Source organism: Zeugodacus cucurbitae, chromosome 4 (assembly GCF_028554725.1).
Source record: "Zeugodacus cucurbitae isolate PBARC_wt_2022May chromosome 4, idZeuCucr1.2, whole genome shotgun sequence".
NCBI lineage: Eukaryota > Metazoa > Arthropoda > Insecta > Diptera > Tephritidae > Zeugodacus > Zeugodacus cucurbitae.
Genome location: NC_071669.1, coordinates 62,302,029 through 62,322,150, shown reverse-complemented (window position 1 = coordinate 62,322,150; position 20,122 = coordinate 62,302,029). Strand labels below are relative to the sequence as shown.

At 32.3% G+C, this 20,122-nt stretch overlaps 1 protein-coding gene across 5 annotated transcripts in view; it reads right to left on the bottom strand.

The window, feature by feature from the left end:
• The window catches only part of LOC105212511 (collagen alpha-1(I) chain), a 38,378-nt gene extending 29,954 nt beyond the window's left edge, over positions 1 to 8,424 (bottom strand). Inside the window, exons 1-2 of one of the 5 annotated variants that reach the window (XM_054228484.1) lie at positions 8,314 to 8,424; positions 7,706 to 7,808 (exon numbers count right to left, since the gene is read on the bottom strand). In XM_054228484.1, coding sequence (XP_054084459.1) covers positions 7,706 to 7,729 — 24 coding nt within the window. In that variant the 5' untranslated portion in view covers positions 7,730 to 7,808; positions 8,314 to 8,424. Of the gene's footprint in view, positions 1 to 7,705; positions 7,809 to 8,278 lie in introns of all 5 variants that reach the window. The other 4 variants (XM_054228487.1, XM_054228483.1, XM_029040315.2 and 1 more) reach the window with 4 other exon arrangements.
• Between the last annotated feature and the right edge of the window lie 11,698 nt (positions 8,425 to 20,122).

Below are 20,122 nucleotides of genomic sequence, written 5' to 3'. Positions count from 1 at the left end.
ACCTAAGACGCAGCCGCGGTCAACATTTAAATGAAATTATCTTCAAAAAGTAAATGTCATGAACCAATCTAACGTTTCAAATAAAGAACCGATGAGATTTTGCAAATTTTATGCGTTTTTTTTTTTTTAAAAGTTATCAAGCTCTTAAAAAATCACCCTTTATTAAATAGAGTGAAATTCACACTAGTGAGTTGAATACTTAAATTGTGACAAATTCATGCATTAAATTGTAATGATTTAACGAGCGCTTACACTTACCACCGAGTGTGCTATGTGACTTGCATAAAAACCGCTGACTTAATTAAGTGGCCAACAGCTTACAATTACCATATAATTGTAATTATTTGTGTTTGACTCGTTGATTACAGTTATTAACGCTAACTTGCATGTATTAATGCGCAGATCAATAAATAAATAGTGGTAAAATTGTAAATATCTATTATTGTAAATATCTGCGGATAAATTTAAAGCGCTTAAGGCATATATTTTATCTTTCTTTCATATTTTACAGAAGTTTATCTCAACGCTTTAAGTGAATTTATTAAACCGCGTTTAAAGCAGCACAGATAAGCATCACTGCTACCGCGCCTAGTAGCGTTCAGGCCGGGTAGGTGTTACCGCAAATCTGCCAAAAATAAATTGTACAAGCGAAACTACCTAAAATTTTACAAGAGACCATTAACAACAAGGCAAAAACAACAGCAGACGTGGCACGCACTCAGGCGTTTGACCTTTCAGTGGAATTTGTGCACAGACTGACGAGCACTGTGTTACAATAAAATGTGTTCTATGAAAGAACCGTTTGCTGGATTCAAGGGAAATTCCAAAAGAATTGCGTCCGTCGGCAATTGCAGTAAAATAAGTGTTGAATGTGGTGCCAAGCGGAAGTGTAAAAAGTGGCGCAAAAATAGTTTGAATTTCAAGCAAAAAAAAATCGAATTAAATTTAAATATTACACGCGAACAGTTGGCGCGAGTGCGTGTGGAATCGGAAATGTGAAATTGAGGCACCCACAAAAGCAACAACAAAGTAGCTGAAGAGTGTTGGGCATTTAAAGTGCTGTTTATTTGCCAACTCACGTTTTCACGCACAAAAACACAAACAAACAATTAATTATGCAGTCAGGCGCTGCGGCTGAGATAGTAATCGCTGGCTGGAAGTGTCGCGTTTTTTCGCATTTTTTATTTTCTCCATTTTTTTAATATTTTTTTTTTGTCTTACTGTCTCTTCAGCTGCTGCTATTTGTCATGATTTCTTGTAATTTCATATCTGCACTTAAGTTTAAGCTGTAAGCTCTGTGCCACTAATTGTTATGCGTGAATTGCGCTCTAGAACCAGCAGGCAGCAGCTTAAGAACATTACAAGAAAAAAACAAAAAAAAATAAAAAATTTCACGGCTATTAGTCAGCAACAGTCTCTTTAGCAACTGCAGCAGACAAAGAAAGCTAGCGCTATAACGCACAGCAACCAAGAGCAACGACAACAGCAACAGCAGCAGTGATTTTGCCAGGAATGTCATTGTCGTCAGTCTAGCTATTTGACGCTATATTATCAAATTTGCATTATCAGCTGCGTGCACAAAGCGTAACAAAAGCAACAACTACAACAATAATAACTGCGAATAACCTTTTAAGCTTTAAGTGATGTGTTGGCTTGCGCTGAATTAAAGACAGTCGGTGGCTTGTGAGCAACACTGGACCGGCTTATGGCTTAAAGTGCCGCCGACTTTGGTCTACGCAATTTTTGCGTGTTGTTTTTGTTTTAGGTAGAAATAATGTCAGGCAAAAAATTATATTTGTTTGAATATATATATGTACTTGGCATAGCAATGTTTTTACGCACGTGATACTTTTCACCATGTCGGGCCTTCAGATGGTCACTCAAGATAGGCAAGGTTGATTTACTTTTTCTTCATAATTTGCATACAATTTATTCATATAAGTATGTATGTAATTATAGATGTAAGATTACTTTAGCTGTGTATTCTGCAATTCGTAGATAAAGAGTACTTACTGAGTTCAGCGAAAATTTATTAATAACTATGCACTGTAAAAGGTTTAAATATAACAGATGTAAATCATGTTTTTTAAAGTGATTTACGACAGGTTAGTCTGAACGCGCATTAAGGGTTCAAAAAGAGTGTTGCTTATAGAATTTATAATGAAAAGATTTCTGGATTCTTTTTAAATATTTCTGGATTTAAAAAACTTATTCTTACAACCTTTTTTACATAAATATATGTATAAGAAATAAATGATGTTTCTTAAGGTGATTTCTCGTAGGCTAATCTGAACGGGTGATAAGGGTTCAAAAAATACTCTGATTTTTAGAATTTTTATAGAAATGCTTTCAGTGTTCTATGTAAATATTTCTGAAAATAAAAATAACTTTTTACTTAAGAACTCATTTCATATATTTTTAAAAATATAAATCACGAATTTAGATGTGATTTATGATACCTGAATCTGAACAGGCTCAAAGATTTGAAAATATTCCTTTTTTAGAATTATTATTAAACGTTTTTGGAGATTCTTTCAGTTCTTTCAACACCCAAGAATTGTATTTTCAAATATTTTAAAATCCATGCAAGCGACTACAACTAAAAACAAATTCAAAACTCAAAAAATAGTTTGAACTCAAAAATTGAAATGCAGCAAAACGTTTACAAATCATGTACGCTATCACTTGCAAATATCCATTTTAACATCGATTTATACCAATTTACTAACAGCAAAAGTGAAATGAATTGAACTGATTGATTGATAAATTGCAGCATCAATTTTCGTATCTAATCAATAAAAAGGATTTAGTTTTTGGCCAATGGCCTACAAAATGGCTGGTAGAATAGCAACAAATGGCTAACTAACTCTCTATTGGTGAAATGAACTGATTTGAAATAATCAAATTTGTATAGACATCCCTGGCACTCACACTCAATTAAATCGGCAATCAAAACGATTGACACCTGAAAGAGAGTGGAAAACAGTGAAAAAGAAGCGCAATTGATACGTAAATCCCCGGCCTAATGGAATGCAGACGAAAATAAGAGTAATCATTCGGCTCGAAAATCAAAAAAAATTTAATTAACATCTCTGTCACATGTGTATGTGTGGGTGCTGTAGGAGCGTGCTCAATACTCATTATAATGCCAATATTAACTGTATGCATGTGCTCATATATGTAGTCACTTAAAAAAATATTTAGCGCAAAAGCATCATAACCTTGAAATGCTGACTTTATATTTTAAGCAAATAAATTTTATTTGCGATTTTATTACTTCAAATGGATTTGAAAATAGCAATTAAGCTTGTATGCAATCTTTTAAAAGCTTACGTGCATTACTATTGAGTCATGGAGCTAACTAACTAGATTTTTGGGAGATTAGAAATTGGCAATATAGATTATATAGTAAATATATATATTTTTTTCTGCATTGAATTCCCTATTCACTGAATATTATATTATGCTACTGCCTCGCTGACCAAACGAAATGCTGTCAAATTGATTGAATTGAGCAGTTGTTGTTGTGCTAGGCGGCACTAACCTTTACTTGATAAACATTAACACGACCAAGGTGCCAAAAAACAACACTTCACAATATACATAAACATAGTGCAAATTGATTGGCAAAAATCTACAACTTAGCACGGAAGGTCATCAATAACAACTGTAAAATTGAAAATAAATATTTTTTCTGCACAAAAACATGCAAATAATATTTGAAGAAGAAAAAAATGCAGCGCATAATTATTATATGCCACATAGGAATTTTCGGGTTGAAGACCCGCAAGCCAAATGTTGACCGAAATACTAATATGTATATAAAAAACGAAAATAAACGAAGAACGCTCTGGAGATTTTTTACCGCTTTCCCAGAGGAACTTCAGCCATACTTAGCATCCCATATTTACTAATTTGCTACGGAGTATGCCGTGTGCAAGTTGTAAGCAAAAATGCGTCAGCTGCTCAATTCATTAATTATGTATCGTAGATCGAAGGTAAACAAGCAGCAAACAGCTGAAGATGAAGCATTAAAAAGCAAAATATGCTATATTTACGGTATAAAGGTGGTAAGAAATGAGAAAAATATAGAAAAAAATAAAAAAATATTTGAAAGAAATATAAACAAAATTTAAAAAAAAATTCAAAAAAATCCAAAAAATTAAAAAAAATAACACAAATGAAATTAAAAAAGAAATATTTTTTAAAAGCATCAAAACACATTTTTTTTGTATTTTGTAATGCAAAAAATGTAGACAAAGCACGAACAACCTGTCAGTTTTTGCTGGTTCCATTGCAAAGTGACGCGCAATCACGTCAAAATCACACCAAACAAATCTCAAACTAACGGTGTTTACGGCGTCTATTATATAAAATAATAAAAAGACAAGCAAAGGCAAATCGTGCGATAAAAGGCCAACGCATTTCATTTATCATTTTGGCATACTTTAGTTATGCCCACAAGAAACAAAAAATATTTGGGCGTCATCTTTTATTTTTTTGTTTTTTCTGTCTCGAATGCTATGAATGAAAAATGCAAATGCGTTTAAACAACATTTCCTCTTTACAAATCGTTTTATTGCTACTCATTTGCAAATTTCATAGATATGAAATTTGAATTTGAAAACATTTAATTTGGACTTAATGACAAAATTTCAAAATAAAGCTAACTGTTATAGCTGTTTGACGTGGGCTGTTGAAATATTTGCTGAAAATCTGTTTTAGAAACTGTAACAACAGTGAGATCATCAAAGCTCGACGATTTCAGACACTTCCTGACTAATTGATTTGGCAAGTCAAGGCAAACGTGAAAGCGAAAAACGTTTAAAAGTATGGCTGACTAGTTTAAAAACTTTTTTTTGTGTGAGGTGGGCGTGGTTTTTAACTCAACACGCGAGAGAGGCATTAACTAAAAGATGTAAACCGTTATTTGCGAGGTTTGTTTGGAAATCATCGTAAAAGCTCTTCTGAAGACTTAGCAGTACGAACAGTTATATAAAAGCTAATGAGGTTTTCATGCGTTTAGTTTCATTCCCGCTAAAAATCATAGTTTGAAATGTTGGTGCAGATATAATTACAGTTTTTCCAACTCTTTTTAGTGTTAATAAAAACCAATTAAAATTTTAATTTATCTTCTCCGATCTCATTAAAGATTTTATATGATTATTAGTATATATACTTTTATTAAATTGCTATAGCATAGTTCCCAAAAAGCTAGTATGACTCTTGCCACAAAACATACCGTTAGTAAAAGTGTTTTGGCTTAGATCAAACCACAAATATGTGATTTCTTGCAAAAGCTCTCGATGATTCAAGCAGTTATCACAATAATAATTCCAGCATACCAACGAAACCAAAAGGAAAAGTGAGAAAGTAACATTAAACAAAATAACCGGTATTGTTTATATTACATTTTTTATAGTTCTCCCCGCTTGCAGAACAACACAGATACATTAAAAGAAAGCCACGGAATATGACCTTCATTTAATTATTTTATATTCTTGCTGCCAAACCTTTTTACTTCATATTTTTTAAATATTTTATATACAATATTTAGCCACTTTTTAATGACTTTTACTGGCACGTTTTTGTTGTACTGTATACTTTTTACTGTTGTTATTTATTATTATTTTTTGCTTACAAAGAAATAATATGTGCATGAGAGCTAGACGAAAATGCTCGCAAGCTTTTAACGACAAGTAAAAATTTGCATTCGCATTTATATTTGCGAAGACAAGTTAATTTCGTATGCGTATACCGTTAGAATTGAGTTGACAGATTTATAACGGTGCTAGGTACAAGACGCGCTAGTCTACAAAAATAAGGTACAACAAAAATTCTTGAAGTGTGCTGAATTCGCAGAAGAGTGGTTTAGGAAAGTAGATATTTTATAACCAAATTAACTGGATTGGATTGGGAGAGCAAGTAGCGGGAGAGTCGGAATAAAAGTGTGATATTAAACCAATTCTAGCGAATTACCTTGCATTATACTTTGTTTTGACATAACGTCTCCCATTACTCATAAACTAATATTGCAAACATTTTCCTGTCTACGATTCTTTTTATTTTGGTATTTTTGCATTTAGCACTTTAGAAGTGCAAATAAAATTATTTGTTTTAGCGAAAACTACATTAAACACTTACGAAGCTCCGCATGGAGACAGCTGAAGCGTCAGTTAAATCCGTGCTGAAAGCCTAACTGCCTATGTGCTGTTACTCACATGTTCGTACATATGTACGCTGCTTGAGTGCAGTTATTTGCCGAGCGGTTAAAGGTGAATTTGTGACTTAAGCAAAATGTAAGCTAGCTAGCTTGGCGGCAGCTATTGGGAGAATGCATTTTTATGGTTTTCCGAACTCAGCGCGAAATACCAAAAGATTAGTACAAATATGATGCTCAAAACAAAAAGAAAAATGTTGAGACTTGTAACAGTCATTAAATGTCAGGTATTTAAAATAAAACAACGGTCATAAAATGAGCATACAAAAAAAATGTGTGTATGTTTACGGTTACGCACATATTGCTTTTGTAAAGATGTTTTAAAATACACGGATTAATATTACTTGTACTTGAATGAAGCTGTGAGCCACCCATTTTGAACCTATTGAAATTATCAAAAAAAAAAATTATTTTTCGAATTAAAAAAAATTAGTTTAATTTTTTAAATTTTTTGCAAAGCTTTTAAAATAATTTTTAAAAATTAAAAAATTTTTAAATTATACTCCAAATTTTTTGTCAAAAGCATTACGTTAGGCCACAAATTTTAACTTGAGTTTAAAGTTTTTTGTTTATGACAGCTGTCAAACACTCGTTTTTGAAAAACTTTTAAAATCCTAATGTAAATATTTTTTTTAGGAAAATAAAAATGTGAAATTAATAAAGTTTCTTATTAACTCCTTATATCAAAATTTTAACCTATTAAAATTTATTCTAACTTATTAAATAAATATATTATTTATTGCTCTATTTGAATCAAATTAAAATTAATGCATTTTGTAATAAAAAATAATTAATAAATTTAAAAAAATCGTATATTTACTTTAAAATAATTAATGTTATTATATCTTAATTTTAAATATTATTATTTATTTTTTTTTTATTAAAAAACATTTTATTTATTTTTTTATTAAACAAAAATATTTTTATTAATTCAATAAAATAACTTTTAAATATTTATATATAATAAAAAATATTATTTTATATTATTATTTATTTTTTTTTATATCTTATTTTTTTATTAAACAAAAATTTTCAATAAAATTACTTTTAAATATTTATATGTAATAAAAAAATATTCTTTTATGTTATTATTTATTTATTTTTTAATAAAAAAATTATTTTTTTATATTTTATTTTTTTTAATAAACAAAAATATTTATATTAATTCAATAAAATTACTTTTAAGTATTTATATATAATAAAAAAATTTAAAAAAAATATTTTTTTACATTTTATTTTTTTTTTATTAAACAAAAACATTAATATTAATTCAATAAAATTACTTTTAAGTATTTATATATAATAAAAAAATTAACAAAAAAACATTTATAATAAAAAAATAAAAAACATTTTTTTTCTTTATATTTTTAAACTATCATTTTGTAATATAATTAAACTCCTACCACTTACAATACTAAAAAATGATTTAGTATATCTAAAATTAATAATTTTTTATAATTTAAAAATTATAATTTTTGTACTCACCATGCATAGTACAGCACGCGCCATTTTTGCAAATATAAAATTTGATTTGCTTAAAGCAAGGAAAATTATTTTTCTAAAAGTTCTAGGCGATCTATTAAAAAATCTTTAGAGAAAAAAAGAAAACAAAAAAATAAAATAATTAATTAATGAAGACAGCAACGGCAATTAACACATTTAGCATTTTTTTATTGTATTTTAACACTTAATCCTTTTGAAAGCGTTTGAAATGTATTTTTAGAATTTGCAATTAGTCCTTTAAGTACTTTGCATTTGTTACACAGTGTATTTGTTGTATTTATATTATTATTTTATAATTCAGCAAGCCACAATGATTTTTCAAGTGTTTGTTGTAATATCCTTTAAGTGGTTGCGTGCACAAGTGTCTTTCGTGATTTATTTTAAAATTCTTTTTAAGTATTTTTTGTTTTTCAACTTTAGTCAATACAATTTGTTTGACTTTTAAACTTTATTGCTGCTTTAAAACTTAAACTGAAAACTGCCGTTAAATGCTTTACTTTTAATCAACAAAAATTAAGTGTTAAATTTCAACAAAATTTTTATGCTTGAAATTACAATTTGAAAAAAAGCTTTACTTTGCTAGACCGTACCGTTTGGACCGATCTGTGAGAACTGAAGATGCTCGTTGTGCTACTTGCCAATATAAATGAAGACTGCGAAATCCAGCAAAAGCGCCAAACTGCGAAACAACATCTTCAACACAAAAATAACAATGCGATCTGCCACGCCAATAATACATACACACACAAAAGTTGTTGTGCGCAAGCGCAGACGCTGTTGTCAGCGCCAACGTCTACGCAGCAATTCATTAACCATTTCAACGACAAAATCAGACGCATCATCGGTGAAGAAGAATAAAGTGAGCATCTTTAACAACAACAACAACAAGCAGTCAACTAGCTAGCAATAAACACTCGCATATTGGCTATTGCCGCTGTGTAGGTGCGTTTCAAGCCCAAAAACCTGCCGGCCCGGCAGCGAAGGCGAGAAACGGGTTTTTTAGCCAACAACAGACACGATCGCAGCAGCGCCACTACGTGAGTGAGAGTCAAAAGGTTTGATGTTTGTTGTTGTGGAGCATTGCAAAAGCGCTCTCGCTAGCGCTCTTTTTGAGACGCGTTTTACGAACAGGTGTTGCGCCCCTGTGGAAAATATTACGCATACACACACGCATGTGTAGTGGCTCAGATCTGTCTGTGTGTGTTTATACAAGCATTCTAAGGGTAGCTTTTAGTGTTGTTGCATTTGTATGTGTTTTCGCTGAAACTGGAAATTATCACACCTGTACAAGTGTGTGTATGCTGATGAAACATAAATCTCAAATAAAATTACGTAAAGTTAAACTTAAGAACTTAACTTAGATATGTGTGTGTGTGCGCACAATCACGTTTAGCCAGCCATCCGTTTGCCTTATTCCTTGTTCTTCATTTTTACGCTCGCTCATTTACATACATACATACATATGTACATACATACAAGCGCAGCAAACAATTCAGCAAGCAAGAAATATTTCTGCCGATCCGTTTCCAGTTTTTCCTGCTGCCGCCACATAAAAATCATTTTGCGTGTGATTTAATAAGTAATTAAAATGTTTGCATTTGAAGCACAACCACATTTGAACCCGGCCAGTTCGTGCAAATAATCATTGTGTTGTTATTGTTGTTGTTATTTTCGATTTTCTTTCCTTTGATTATTCTTTACGATTTTTTTTGTTTTTGGTTTTTTGTTTGTTTGCAGCCACATTTATTAGCAATTCTTTTAATTGAAATTATAATATTTTCGATAAAATTTATTTGCTGCCCATCGATTTGAATGAAATTAAGTTCAAATTATTTCCGCAATATTTCAAATTATATACAAGCCGATGATATGTATATGTATATATATATACCTATATATATATGTGTATAGTAATTTAATGTCTAGTTACGTTTTTTACAAATTTTAGAATTTTTATTTTGTTTTTTCAATATCTCAATTAGCTTAATTATTAAGCTACACAATGCCACATTGTAATAATGAAGAACTTTAAAAATATATTCTCTTAGAATCGTTATTCTTATAAGCCTTTATCAAAGAGTTGATTAGTTTTGATTTATTCTAGGATTATTAATACTTAAAAATTCGCATAAAAAACATTATAATTAAATAATAAATAAATAATAATTATTCCAATCAATCAATATTTTTAACAATTAATAAAATATTATTAAATTTAAGCTTCTAATTAAATATAATATTCTTTAATCGGCAAGGTTTTAAGTTCAATTTACCCTAGACTCGCCCCTTTCAATACATTTATGAGCAAAATATTTTTATCCTGTAATAACTATTCCGAGCTATGCAAACACGGTGGCGAAGAACTGATAAGGTGCATGCATGAGCTCCTTTGCAGAATATGTTTGGAAGAAAGCATGCCTAGCGATTGGAATTTCAGTGTCCTCTGCCCAATCCTTAAAAAGGGAGATTCCACAATCTGTGCCAATTACCGTGGGATAAGCCTCCTAAATATCGCCTATAAGGTTCTATGGAGCGTACTGTGTGAAAGACTAAAGCCCACCGTTAACAAACTAATTGGACCTCAGCAGTTTGACTTTGGAAATTCCACAACTGACCAGATATTCACCATTCGCCAAATCTTGAAGAAGACCCGTGAAAAGAGGATCGACACACACCACCTTTTTGTCGATTTTAAAGCTGCTTTCAACAGCACAAAAATGAGCTGCCTTTATGCCACGATGTCTGAATTTGATATCCCCGCAAAACTAATGCGACTGTGTAAGTTGATGTTGAGTAACACCAATTATAATTGGGAAGGACCTCGTATCGTGAGTCGTGACTTCTTTAACTTGATGCTGATAGAGAAGTTAAATCTTCTATAAGAGTATACAGATCGGAAGCAATTATCTCGCCGTTAATTCTGTTTTTTCCAGCCTGGATGAGGAAGTGAGGCGAATGGGTCGTCTGGAGGTGAATGAGGTGAAATATCGCCTGCCAAGCAAACTAACAGTCAGCGCTTTCGCGGTTTGGCTCCCACGTCACTGTTGACAGTTATAACTTCGAAGTCGTAGATAATTTCGTAAACCTGGGAACCAGCATCAACAACACCAACAATGTCAGCCTGGTTCATTAACCCTGAAGAGACACAAATCGGTCTAAGGCGCTGTTTTCCCTCATTATAATAATATTATGTTTATACATCAGACCTCACGAATAAGATAACTTCAGACGTTTGATCGACGGAGCAAAATCTCAAATCATAGCTCCGATATAAAAAAATGCTTCTTGACTATCTCTATATCTTAAACCCCAAAACCTCATCGATAACATTGTTTCTTTGTATGCCCAACGTAACAGACTCATCTAAAATCCCTCTCACTTTGGTTCGACGCTGCAGAAGCAGCATGTTTCCTGGTCCTACCGTTAGATGATCAGCATGGCTAGAAATCGTTAAAACAACAACAAGAATTTTATTTTTGAACAATTACTTCCTTTGGCAGGCAGACTTCTATTTAACAGTGAACAAACGGTCTCTAAACTTCCATACCGGTGTTTCGTAATTGACCACCAGTCGGCCGCTTGACCTTTTAAGTGGCCAGTAACGTTTATTTGTCTGTTGCGGCTGTCGAAAGTAAAACCCAAAATTTTGAGATTACTCAAGGTCGGTATTGGAGTATCATCAACGTGAATATTAAGGTTTAGTATGTAGTCCTTCGTCCAATTGGTAAAAAGGGTCACCGTGAAATAAGCGTGAGAGACTGTCAGGCTTCTCGCAGAGAAGAAGCGAGAAAGTTCATAAAGGCAGTCGTCCACTCTTGAACACATGTCATCAATTCCAGTGCTCGATGGCATTATCGTGCAACCATCAGCGTATGAGGTAACTGAAATAACCTCTGATGGTTAAGGAAGTATAGAAATTATAAATTAAACAGTAAAGAGATGATGAACCACTCTGTGGAACCCCCTGCTTAATTTTTTTTAACTTTGATGTTTTAACTCGAAATAATACGGATGATTGGCGTCTGTATAGGTAGCCCATATCTTAAGTCCCTGAGAAAGTGTTGTTTGCTCGATGTCTTATAGCAGCGTTGTAAGGATGACCGTGTCACAGACTTTTGACAGGTCCAACGCTACCAGGACGGTTCTCTTACAGGGTGGTTTCTAATTAAGGTCATAAACTATGCGAGCAGAGTGCTGTGGCAAACATAGAAACATCAGACTCGAGTTGGTCGGATACCAATTTTGGTCCGTTTCGGTTACGTACATAAACCCGACTGTTATCGGAATGAATTTGGACAGTTTTCATAAGCTTCGGTAAAGCTCGGCTCACATTTAGTTGATAAACTTACATAAAATCAATGAAATTGATATATACTATATACTTCCGACTTTGACAATTAGAATTACAGAAAACAAGTATTCTTTGCTCTAAGCGATTCTTGAATATTAAAAACAAAGTTATTTTAATGAGTTAAACGCTCCAAACATTTGCTCTGATTGGAGGCTATAAAAAATGCCATAAAAATCACTTTTAAAGAGAAAGGACAGTGCATATAAAATACCATGAATTAATAATAAATGGCATGAAAATTAAAATTGAAGCAAATGTCTATAACATTTCTGCCAAAAATTTAATTTGAAATATGTAAATTTCTCAATATACATACATATGTGGATCTAAGTATTGCTGCACTTGAGGTGTTATATAAGAATCGTGAAATGAAATCAAATGATTAATAAAAAGTTGTTGAAAATGAACAAAGAGTGAAATTTGTTTACTTAAGATAACAGCGCTACTCCGCCTCTTCACGGCACTAAATAATATGATTTTATTGAAAAACAACAAAAATTATTTGTCATTCGCAGCTTGTCAAACTACTTGAGACACATAGTGTCAACTACATATACCGATTGTTCTAAATGTCGAAACACACCCTAAACCGATGAAACTTGTTAAAGCATATAAAAGATATTAAAAATTCCACATATTTTAGCGCTAGTCTAGTCAAAATATGCGAATTCATAATCATAGAATTAGCTAGTTGGAGTGAATATCATACGCTGATTCCATAATTTTATGCAAATTAAATCAAAATATGTTTTTCTATTTTTTGTTTTTAGTTGAATTTTAAAAGAAAAATTAAGTTTATGAACCGAATTTGAATTGCGAATAAAAACTAAGAGAGTGACGCACGAAACCGAAACTATCGAAATACATATTTACTAGGTGAGTGATTTATGAAAATTTAGAACTAGAACTGTTGTTTTCGATGAGGTGGCATAACTTCTATGAGTTTTATACATACATATGTTGTATGTATTTATGCAGGTTCTAAAGGTAATATTCATGAGGCATTGGAGGTTAATAAAAGTCGTCTAAAATATTTATCTATGTTTGTATGTTTTTATTATTTTATATTTTTAATGACTACAGATTCCATTTTAAAAGTGAAAATCAAAAATTGGACCTTGAAAAATTTTATACACTATTTGGCGTTGACTTTTTCCAGTAGAACTGGAGTTGGATCTCAAGAACTCTCTAATATGTCGCAGTGTTGGATAACAAAGTAAGACTTTTCTTATGTTTCTAAGGTCTCACGAGATTTGCTACAATGTTTTTAAGAGGACCCCCATTCTCGATTTCAAATTTTGACGATTGTCAATGGGCTGGTAAATGAACATAAATTATTTTTTTTTTAGGGTTGTAACTTTGGATACATCTATTTGAAGACTTAAAAGACTTAAAAGAAAGAGTACACGTTTGGCTCCGATATGAACTAGAATTATTAATTTCGCACAAAAATTAACAAAATGGTGGACCTTTGAATTTTTTTTAAAAACGCCTTTTTTCAGCCACAAATCAGGTTAAAAAGTATAGAAGATCTTCACCGATTTGATTTATCCTAGTTCATACCATAGCTATAAATGTATGTATAGAATAACGTATTAAAATTTGGAACCGATTGGATTAATAGGTTTTGATTAACCGCATGCGCCAGTCGTAAAAAACACTGTTTCGAGAAAAATGCGTTTAAAGTTTTGAGAAGCAAATACTTGGGTATACAACCTACCTACGTTCAATCTGCAATCGGCTATATCTTCAAGACTTTTTGAAAGTTTCGCTTGAAATTTTAAAGCAACATTCTTGAATAGTTATAGGTTCGAATTAAATTAAAAAAAAATCGATTTTTTTAAACCGAGAATGGGGAGACCCCATTAGTCCCCTTAAAGTAGATTATCAAATAATTTATCTGTAAACCACAAATCTTGGTTCAGTATAATGTGGTCCTTCTTTCTCTTCTTTCTTCGGAATATATGTTTCTCAAATATTGGATCGATTATTTATATGGATATTATGAAGAGAACAAGAACAAAATGCAGAAATAACATAAGAAATTGAAGAAACACATAGGGATTCACGTTCTTCAAGATAATTGAAATATATTTAATAACAACGGTCATAGTAGAATGTTTACAAGGAGTGATAAGTTAGGTACATGAAAGAGAGCGTATTATAACTGCTCAGTAAGATTCATTTGGTTATGCTTTTTCAATAATAAACAATATTGTCAGGTATAAGGGATTATTCGGGTTTTCCTATTAGCTAAACGTCAAAACCTCTTCAATAAAATCAACTGTCAAAGTTGAGATGGTTATTTGCGCTCTCACTTCCAATGACAAGAGAGTTGTACCTCTCTTTCTCTCTCTCTGATATTGATATTGAGTTCGACACATGTCACTGCAGTGTGACCACATCAGCCTGCACTGATTGACAACCCCTGTATTTTATACAAAAAAAAAGAAACAATAACAATAGTTAGTGTTTTGTGAACAAATTCACACCACACTGAGGAAGATTAATTTCAGCTGCAGCTGTTTTAAGCTCATTACATAATACACTACTAATAGAAATTCAAATTGCAGAATTCTAGCAGTTGTCAAATGGCGCTTTTAAATGCTTTCATAGATGGCAATTCAACTACGACAGAACAAATTCTTTTCAGCATTAAATCGGCAAAAGTTTTTAATTTCAAATTGGCCATTTCAGCAACGCCATTTGGTTGCCTTTCTCTGCTCTGACAGCTTTTCTTAAACTAATTTATTGCATGCACTAATTTTTAGACCACCTAGCACCAAAAAAAGCATTATAAATCAGTTGCTGTTAAATGGCAAATGAGTGTTGAGTTTTTTTACGGATCAAGACAAATGATGCCTTCAAAATGAAAAATACATTGCACATGGCATGAAGTGAGTTTTGTATAACAAACTTTTAAACAAAAAAAAAATTGAAAAAAAATAATTTGAAATTATAACAACGAAACTAATAAAAGTCAGAACAGTGTATACAGATATAATATATTATATATAAAATGTATGTGTGTATACATTCACCACCAAATACTGGTTTATTATAGGTGATATAAAACGCCTGCTGTACCACCTTGAGAATCCACATTTCGCATACGAAAATCAAATTCAATCAAACCGATCAACCAGCATATGTATAGAGTAACAACATATCCGGTTTAAAAGATTTATGAATATGAATGTATGTATGTATGTATGTATATATGAAAAATTCGAACACTAAGACTAAGAATATGCTTAAGATAAGCCGCATGCGATTTGCGTAAATTTTTTAAAATAAGCTGGTATGCGCAAGCGAGCGAGCGATCGAGTCAAATAAATGATCTACATAACTAATTAGCTACATAAGTGATCCTGGCCAGTATATGTATACATATGTGTATGTGATCAAGCACAGCATACATATGTTATGCATAGCATTAAGACTGATTTTATGTTCAACGCTATAAAGAAGACCAACTAATATAATCTAACATAAGCAAATAATTAATGCTTCTTCTTCCTTCCTCAATATTATACACTTGATTATTATACATTTTTAACGTTAACTTATAAGAGATTATTTAAATTTTTCGTTATCGTAAATTTCTGTTATTTTCCGCAATATATGCGTATTATAGCGGTAATACTATAAGCTTTATAATACATACACATGCCGTGGCATAATACTCGTATATCATAAATATTGTCTATAAATGTCATAATTTTATTGTTTATTATGTTAAATGAAGCAAATATACGAAATGATAGCGCCACTGGTATTAAAATTGGCTTTTGTGCATTATCAACAACAACAAAATGTGCACAAGTGTTGTCGTATTGCCAAAGAGGCATCTACATATGCGTGCGTATAGATTAATAACTGCTCATACGCGGCAATATAAACTTATATGCATACTTATATTCATATAAAATATATAAAATGAAATTATGCGTAGCAAATTCAAATGAATGAGCGCTGTTATAATTTGTGATTTTTTTTTTCATTTTTTTTTTTTATTTTTTGTTTTCTATTTTTTTATTATTTTTTATTTTTTTCATAATTTTTTTTGTTGCTGTGAAAGAACACAAAAACTAGTAATTTCAAGGCTCTGCTTGAGTTACGATGCCATCACACCAATTTGGCATAGTTCACGGCTGTCAATTGAATATCGATTTGTTTTCTCTACGTTCAAAATGTTTATTAATATTTCTGTGACTGTGAATGGGTGTAGGCAAATTATGTGATTATACACGCCTAGAGTGCGCAATTTTCTTTTTTCTTTTGTCTTATTTTTGGTTGGTAAATAAGTGGCAAGTGTGTGTTTGCTTTATATTGTGTAAACAAAAGTTACTTATACGCCCCGCCCTTTTGTTTTATATTTTCATTATTTTATGTATCACTGTTGTATTTTACTTGAAATATAAATTGCTTTTTGTCTTTATTTTCTCTAGTTTAAATTAATTGATTGACGAAAATTTACGTGATTGAATTTTGGTATCCTTCAACAGTAAATAATGTCTTGAAAATAATGACTTTTTCGAGCGTCATTATCATTGAACTTATTTTACCAAAATCTACTTGTTTCTGGTTTTTGGACCAAATTATTATAATTTTTTTGAAGACAAATTTAATATGTAAAAAAAATATATTTTGGATGTTTTTCGTTTTTTAAATTCGAAAATATTGGTCTTCGAAATTAAAGTTCGAAATTGCGTTTATTTCAAAACTCATTATTAATTTTAATATGTAACCTACTAAAAAAGTTAAAAAGCAAGCACCATCCATGTATTCCTCTTATTTCAATGAAGTATATCACTTCTCGATTGAACTATAATGATAGATCCTATAAGGTCAAAATTGGTTCTTCGAAATGAATTAAAATTTTTATTTTTCAAAAACTACTCTGCCAAATTTTTTAAAATTCTCTTTTGTTATTTCGCCCAAATTTATAGCTGAACAGTAATGCAGGTAGAACGACAAATATGAGACTCTACACTCTAATTTTCAAACCACTAACATTTTCCGCTCTTCTGTACCTTTTAATCCTTTTATCAATGATTTACTTTTCGAACTTTCTTTCTGAGCTCCAAAAATGTGTAACCATTTATTTATTTAGTCTAAAAAGTGGGATGAATTAACTTTTAGATTTCCTTACATGAAGTATTAACACTTTCGCTTGAATTTGCTTCAAGTTTCTTATAAATGCTTCCACCTTTAACCTCTCCCTCAATCTCACTCTCTATTTTTCTCCAGCTCTTATTCTTATCAGAATATTTATCAAGTCCTTATGATATATAGACTATACAATATCCGCTAATACGCCACAAATCCTGTTAAGAACTATTTTTATGTCGTCGCCTGCTTAACCCATTCGTACCATTGTACTCGCTTGGGTACCAAAAAAACTCACTATCCACACTTTTCCAATTGTTTTTTTCGACTTGAGCTAGAAAAGTTTTATAATATTAGGTTGGCAAATATCCCCTTCCGCCTTTTTGTCTTTTGAATTTCACGGCAATGTATAAAGCGCTACAGAGCTCGTATCTGGCAATACTATATGCACATCTTAGAAAGGTCTTGACATAACCTACAAAGCGACGCTATGCATGATTAGTTTGGATATTGCGTTCAGCAGTTATAGACGTGGAAACATGGAGTTCAACGCCTCAATTCGCGTTATTTAAAAGTTTTCCATCGTTAAAGGCAAATCTGCTAGAGAAACGTTCCGTGAGATTAATGGTTTTTTGGGGGATGATACTCTATCACTTCGAACTGCGGAGGAATGGTTTCAATGATTTAAAGCTGGTGAAAACGACACCATGGATAAGCCAGCCGGCGGAAGACCTATGACGACGAATATCGATCAAATCATGGAAAACATCGAGTTAGACCGGCATATGGCATCTCATGACATCGCCTAGGAGATGGGAGTTAGTCACCAAACCATTTTAAGCCATCTGAGGAAGGCTGGATACACAGAAAAGCTTGATGTTTGGGTGCCGCATGTTTTGACGCAAAAACAACCTTTTGGACCGAATCAACGCCTGCTATATCCTGCTGAAACGGAACGAACTCGACCCATTTTTGAAGCGGATGGTGACTGGCCACAAAAAATTTATCACATACGACAATATAAAGTGAAAACGGCCGTGGTCGAAGGCCGGTGAATCGTCCCAAACAGTGGCCAAGCCGCGATTGACGGCCAGGAAAGTTTTGCTGTAGGTTTGGTGAGATTGGAAGGGAATCTACTGCGAACAACTGGACCGCTTAAAGCAGGCGATCGACAAGAAGCGTCCAGAATTGGCCAACAGGAAGGGTGAAGTGTTCCACCAGCAAAACGCCACACCACACACTTCGTTGATGACTCGTCAGAAGCTACGAGAGCTCGGATGGGAGGTTTTATCGCATCCACCATATAGCCCGGACATAGCGCCAAGTAATTACCACCTGTTTCTGTCCATGGCGAACGCCCTTGGTGTTGTAAAGTTTAACTCAAAAGAGGCTTGTTAAAAGTGCCTGTCTGAGTTCTTCGCAAAAGTTGCCTTCTAGATGGAAACATATTATCGAACGAAACGAATTTGAACTAAATCCGATCACCGTAACACTTTTTATAAAGCATTGAATAAAGAGCAAAAAAGTGGAGGGGAGATATTTGCCAAGGGAAAAAATTCACCAAAATAAAACCCACGTTTCGACATATTTAATAAACAAACACTCATTTCCCTCAATTCCAAGTAAAACAGTTCAATGTGCCGACATGTCATTCGATGTCATTGCTCGTTAAATTTCAAATTTTTCCAGACTCATTAAATGCTATCATATATTACCTAATAAAAATCGATTTCCCTGCTAACCCACACAATTCATTCGAGACAGATGCATATGGAGCCAAATAATAAATTAAGCGCACACTTTTCAATATTAACGAAAATTTAAACTTAAAGTCATTCATAAATTCGTTTAAACGATTCATTAAACCGCCAGCGGCTACACGCTTTTAAAGTCATTCAAAAGTTGTGCATAAAAAAGCAATCACCCTGCTTGCCCTCAACTGTATCGATTTTTACTACAATTGCGTTTTAATTCTCTCTTTTCCGATTTTAATCAACTTGATTGCGGGTGCAAAAAAGTTACGCAGCTTTGCACAACATTTCAAGTACTTGCTTTCGTTCCTCTCCCTTTTGTGTATGTACATTGCCATGCATTGCCTTCAACAATGCCTCACCTCGCTTTTATGACAATTTGGCTTATCATGCCTGCTGTTATTGTAATGTTTTTGTGTTGTTGGCCTCACACAATGACATTTCAAAGCGTCAGCCCAGTCAGCTTGCTTACTTTTCACTTTCAGTTGGTTTTACTTTCAATCGAAACTCATCTCGAAAATTACACAAACTGCCGCAAAAAAAAAGAGTAGGAAAAAGCTCAAGCTCGCTGAAACTTATTTAACCGCAAATTGGTGTCAAAGTGCCTAATTAAGCTGCAATTAATGAGTGTAATTTAATTATTATTTTCTTTTATTTCTTTTAACAGTATTGTAATATTAATTTTTTGTTTGTAACAACGCAATGGCAGGGCACATACATAGGTATACACACACACATTTCTAAATTTTTTTGTAATTTTCGTAATTATTTCTTTATAGGGAGCTGTCATTGAATTCATTTTTAAGGATGGGTACCATTGTTACCAATGTGCGTCTTTCAAGGGCATGCCACCAACGCAGCAGACGATTTTGGGCTTGTTTAGTGTTGTGACTTGCAGTGATAACTACATACAATATGCATACCTTGTATATTTGGCAGTCAGCTGTATGCATAACTTAAGTGAATTTTGTTGTTTTGCTAATTTTTCATTCATTTATCTAAGACAAATAAATATTTGTCTAAGTCTAATTTGGCTTATATGCATAAATCAATGTGAAGTTTTGCAAAACTTTAATAAACTATGCGATAAGAACACGAAAATACAATTTATATTTTTCGGTGCTGAAAATTAATCAACTCTTTTCCGCCTTTCACTTGGCAACACAATGCATAAATAGCTCGATA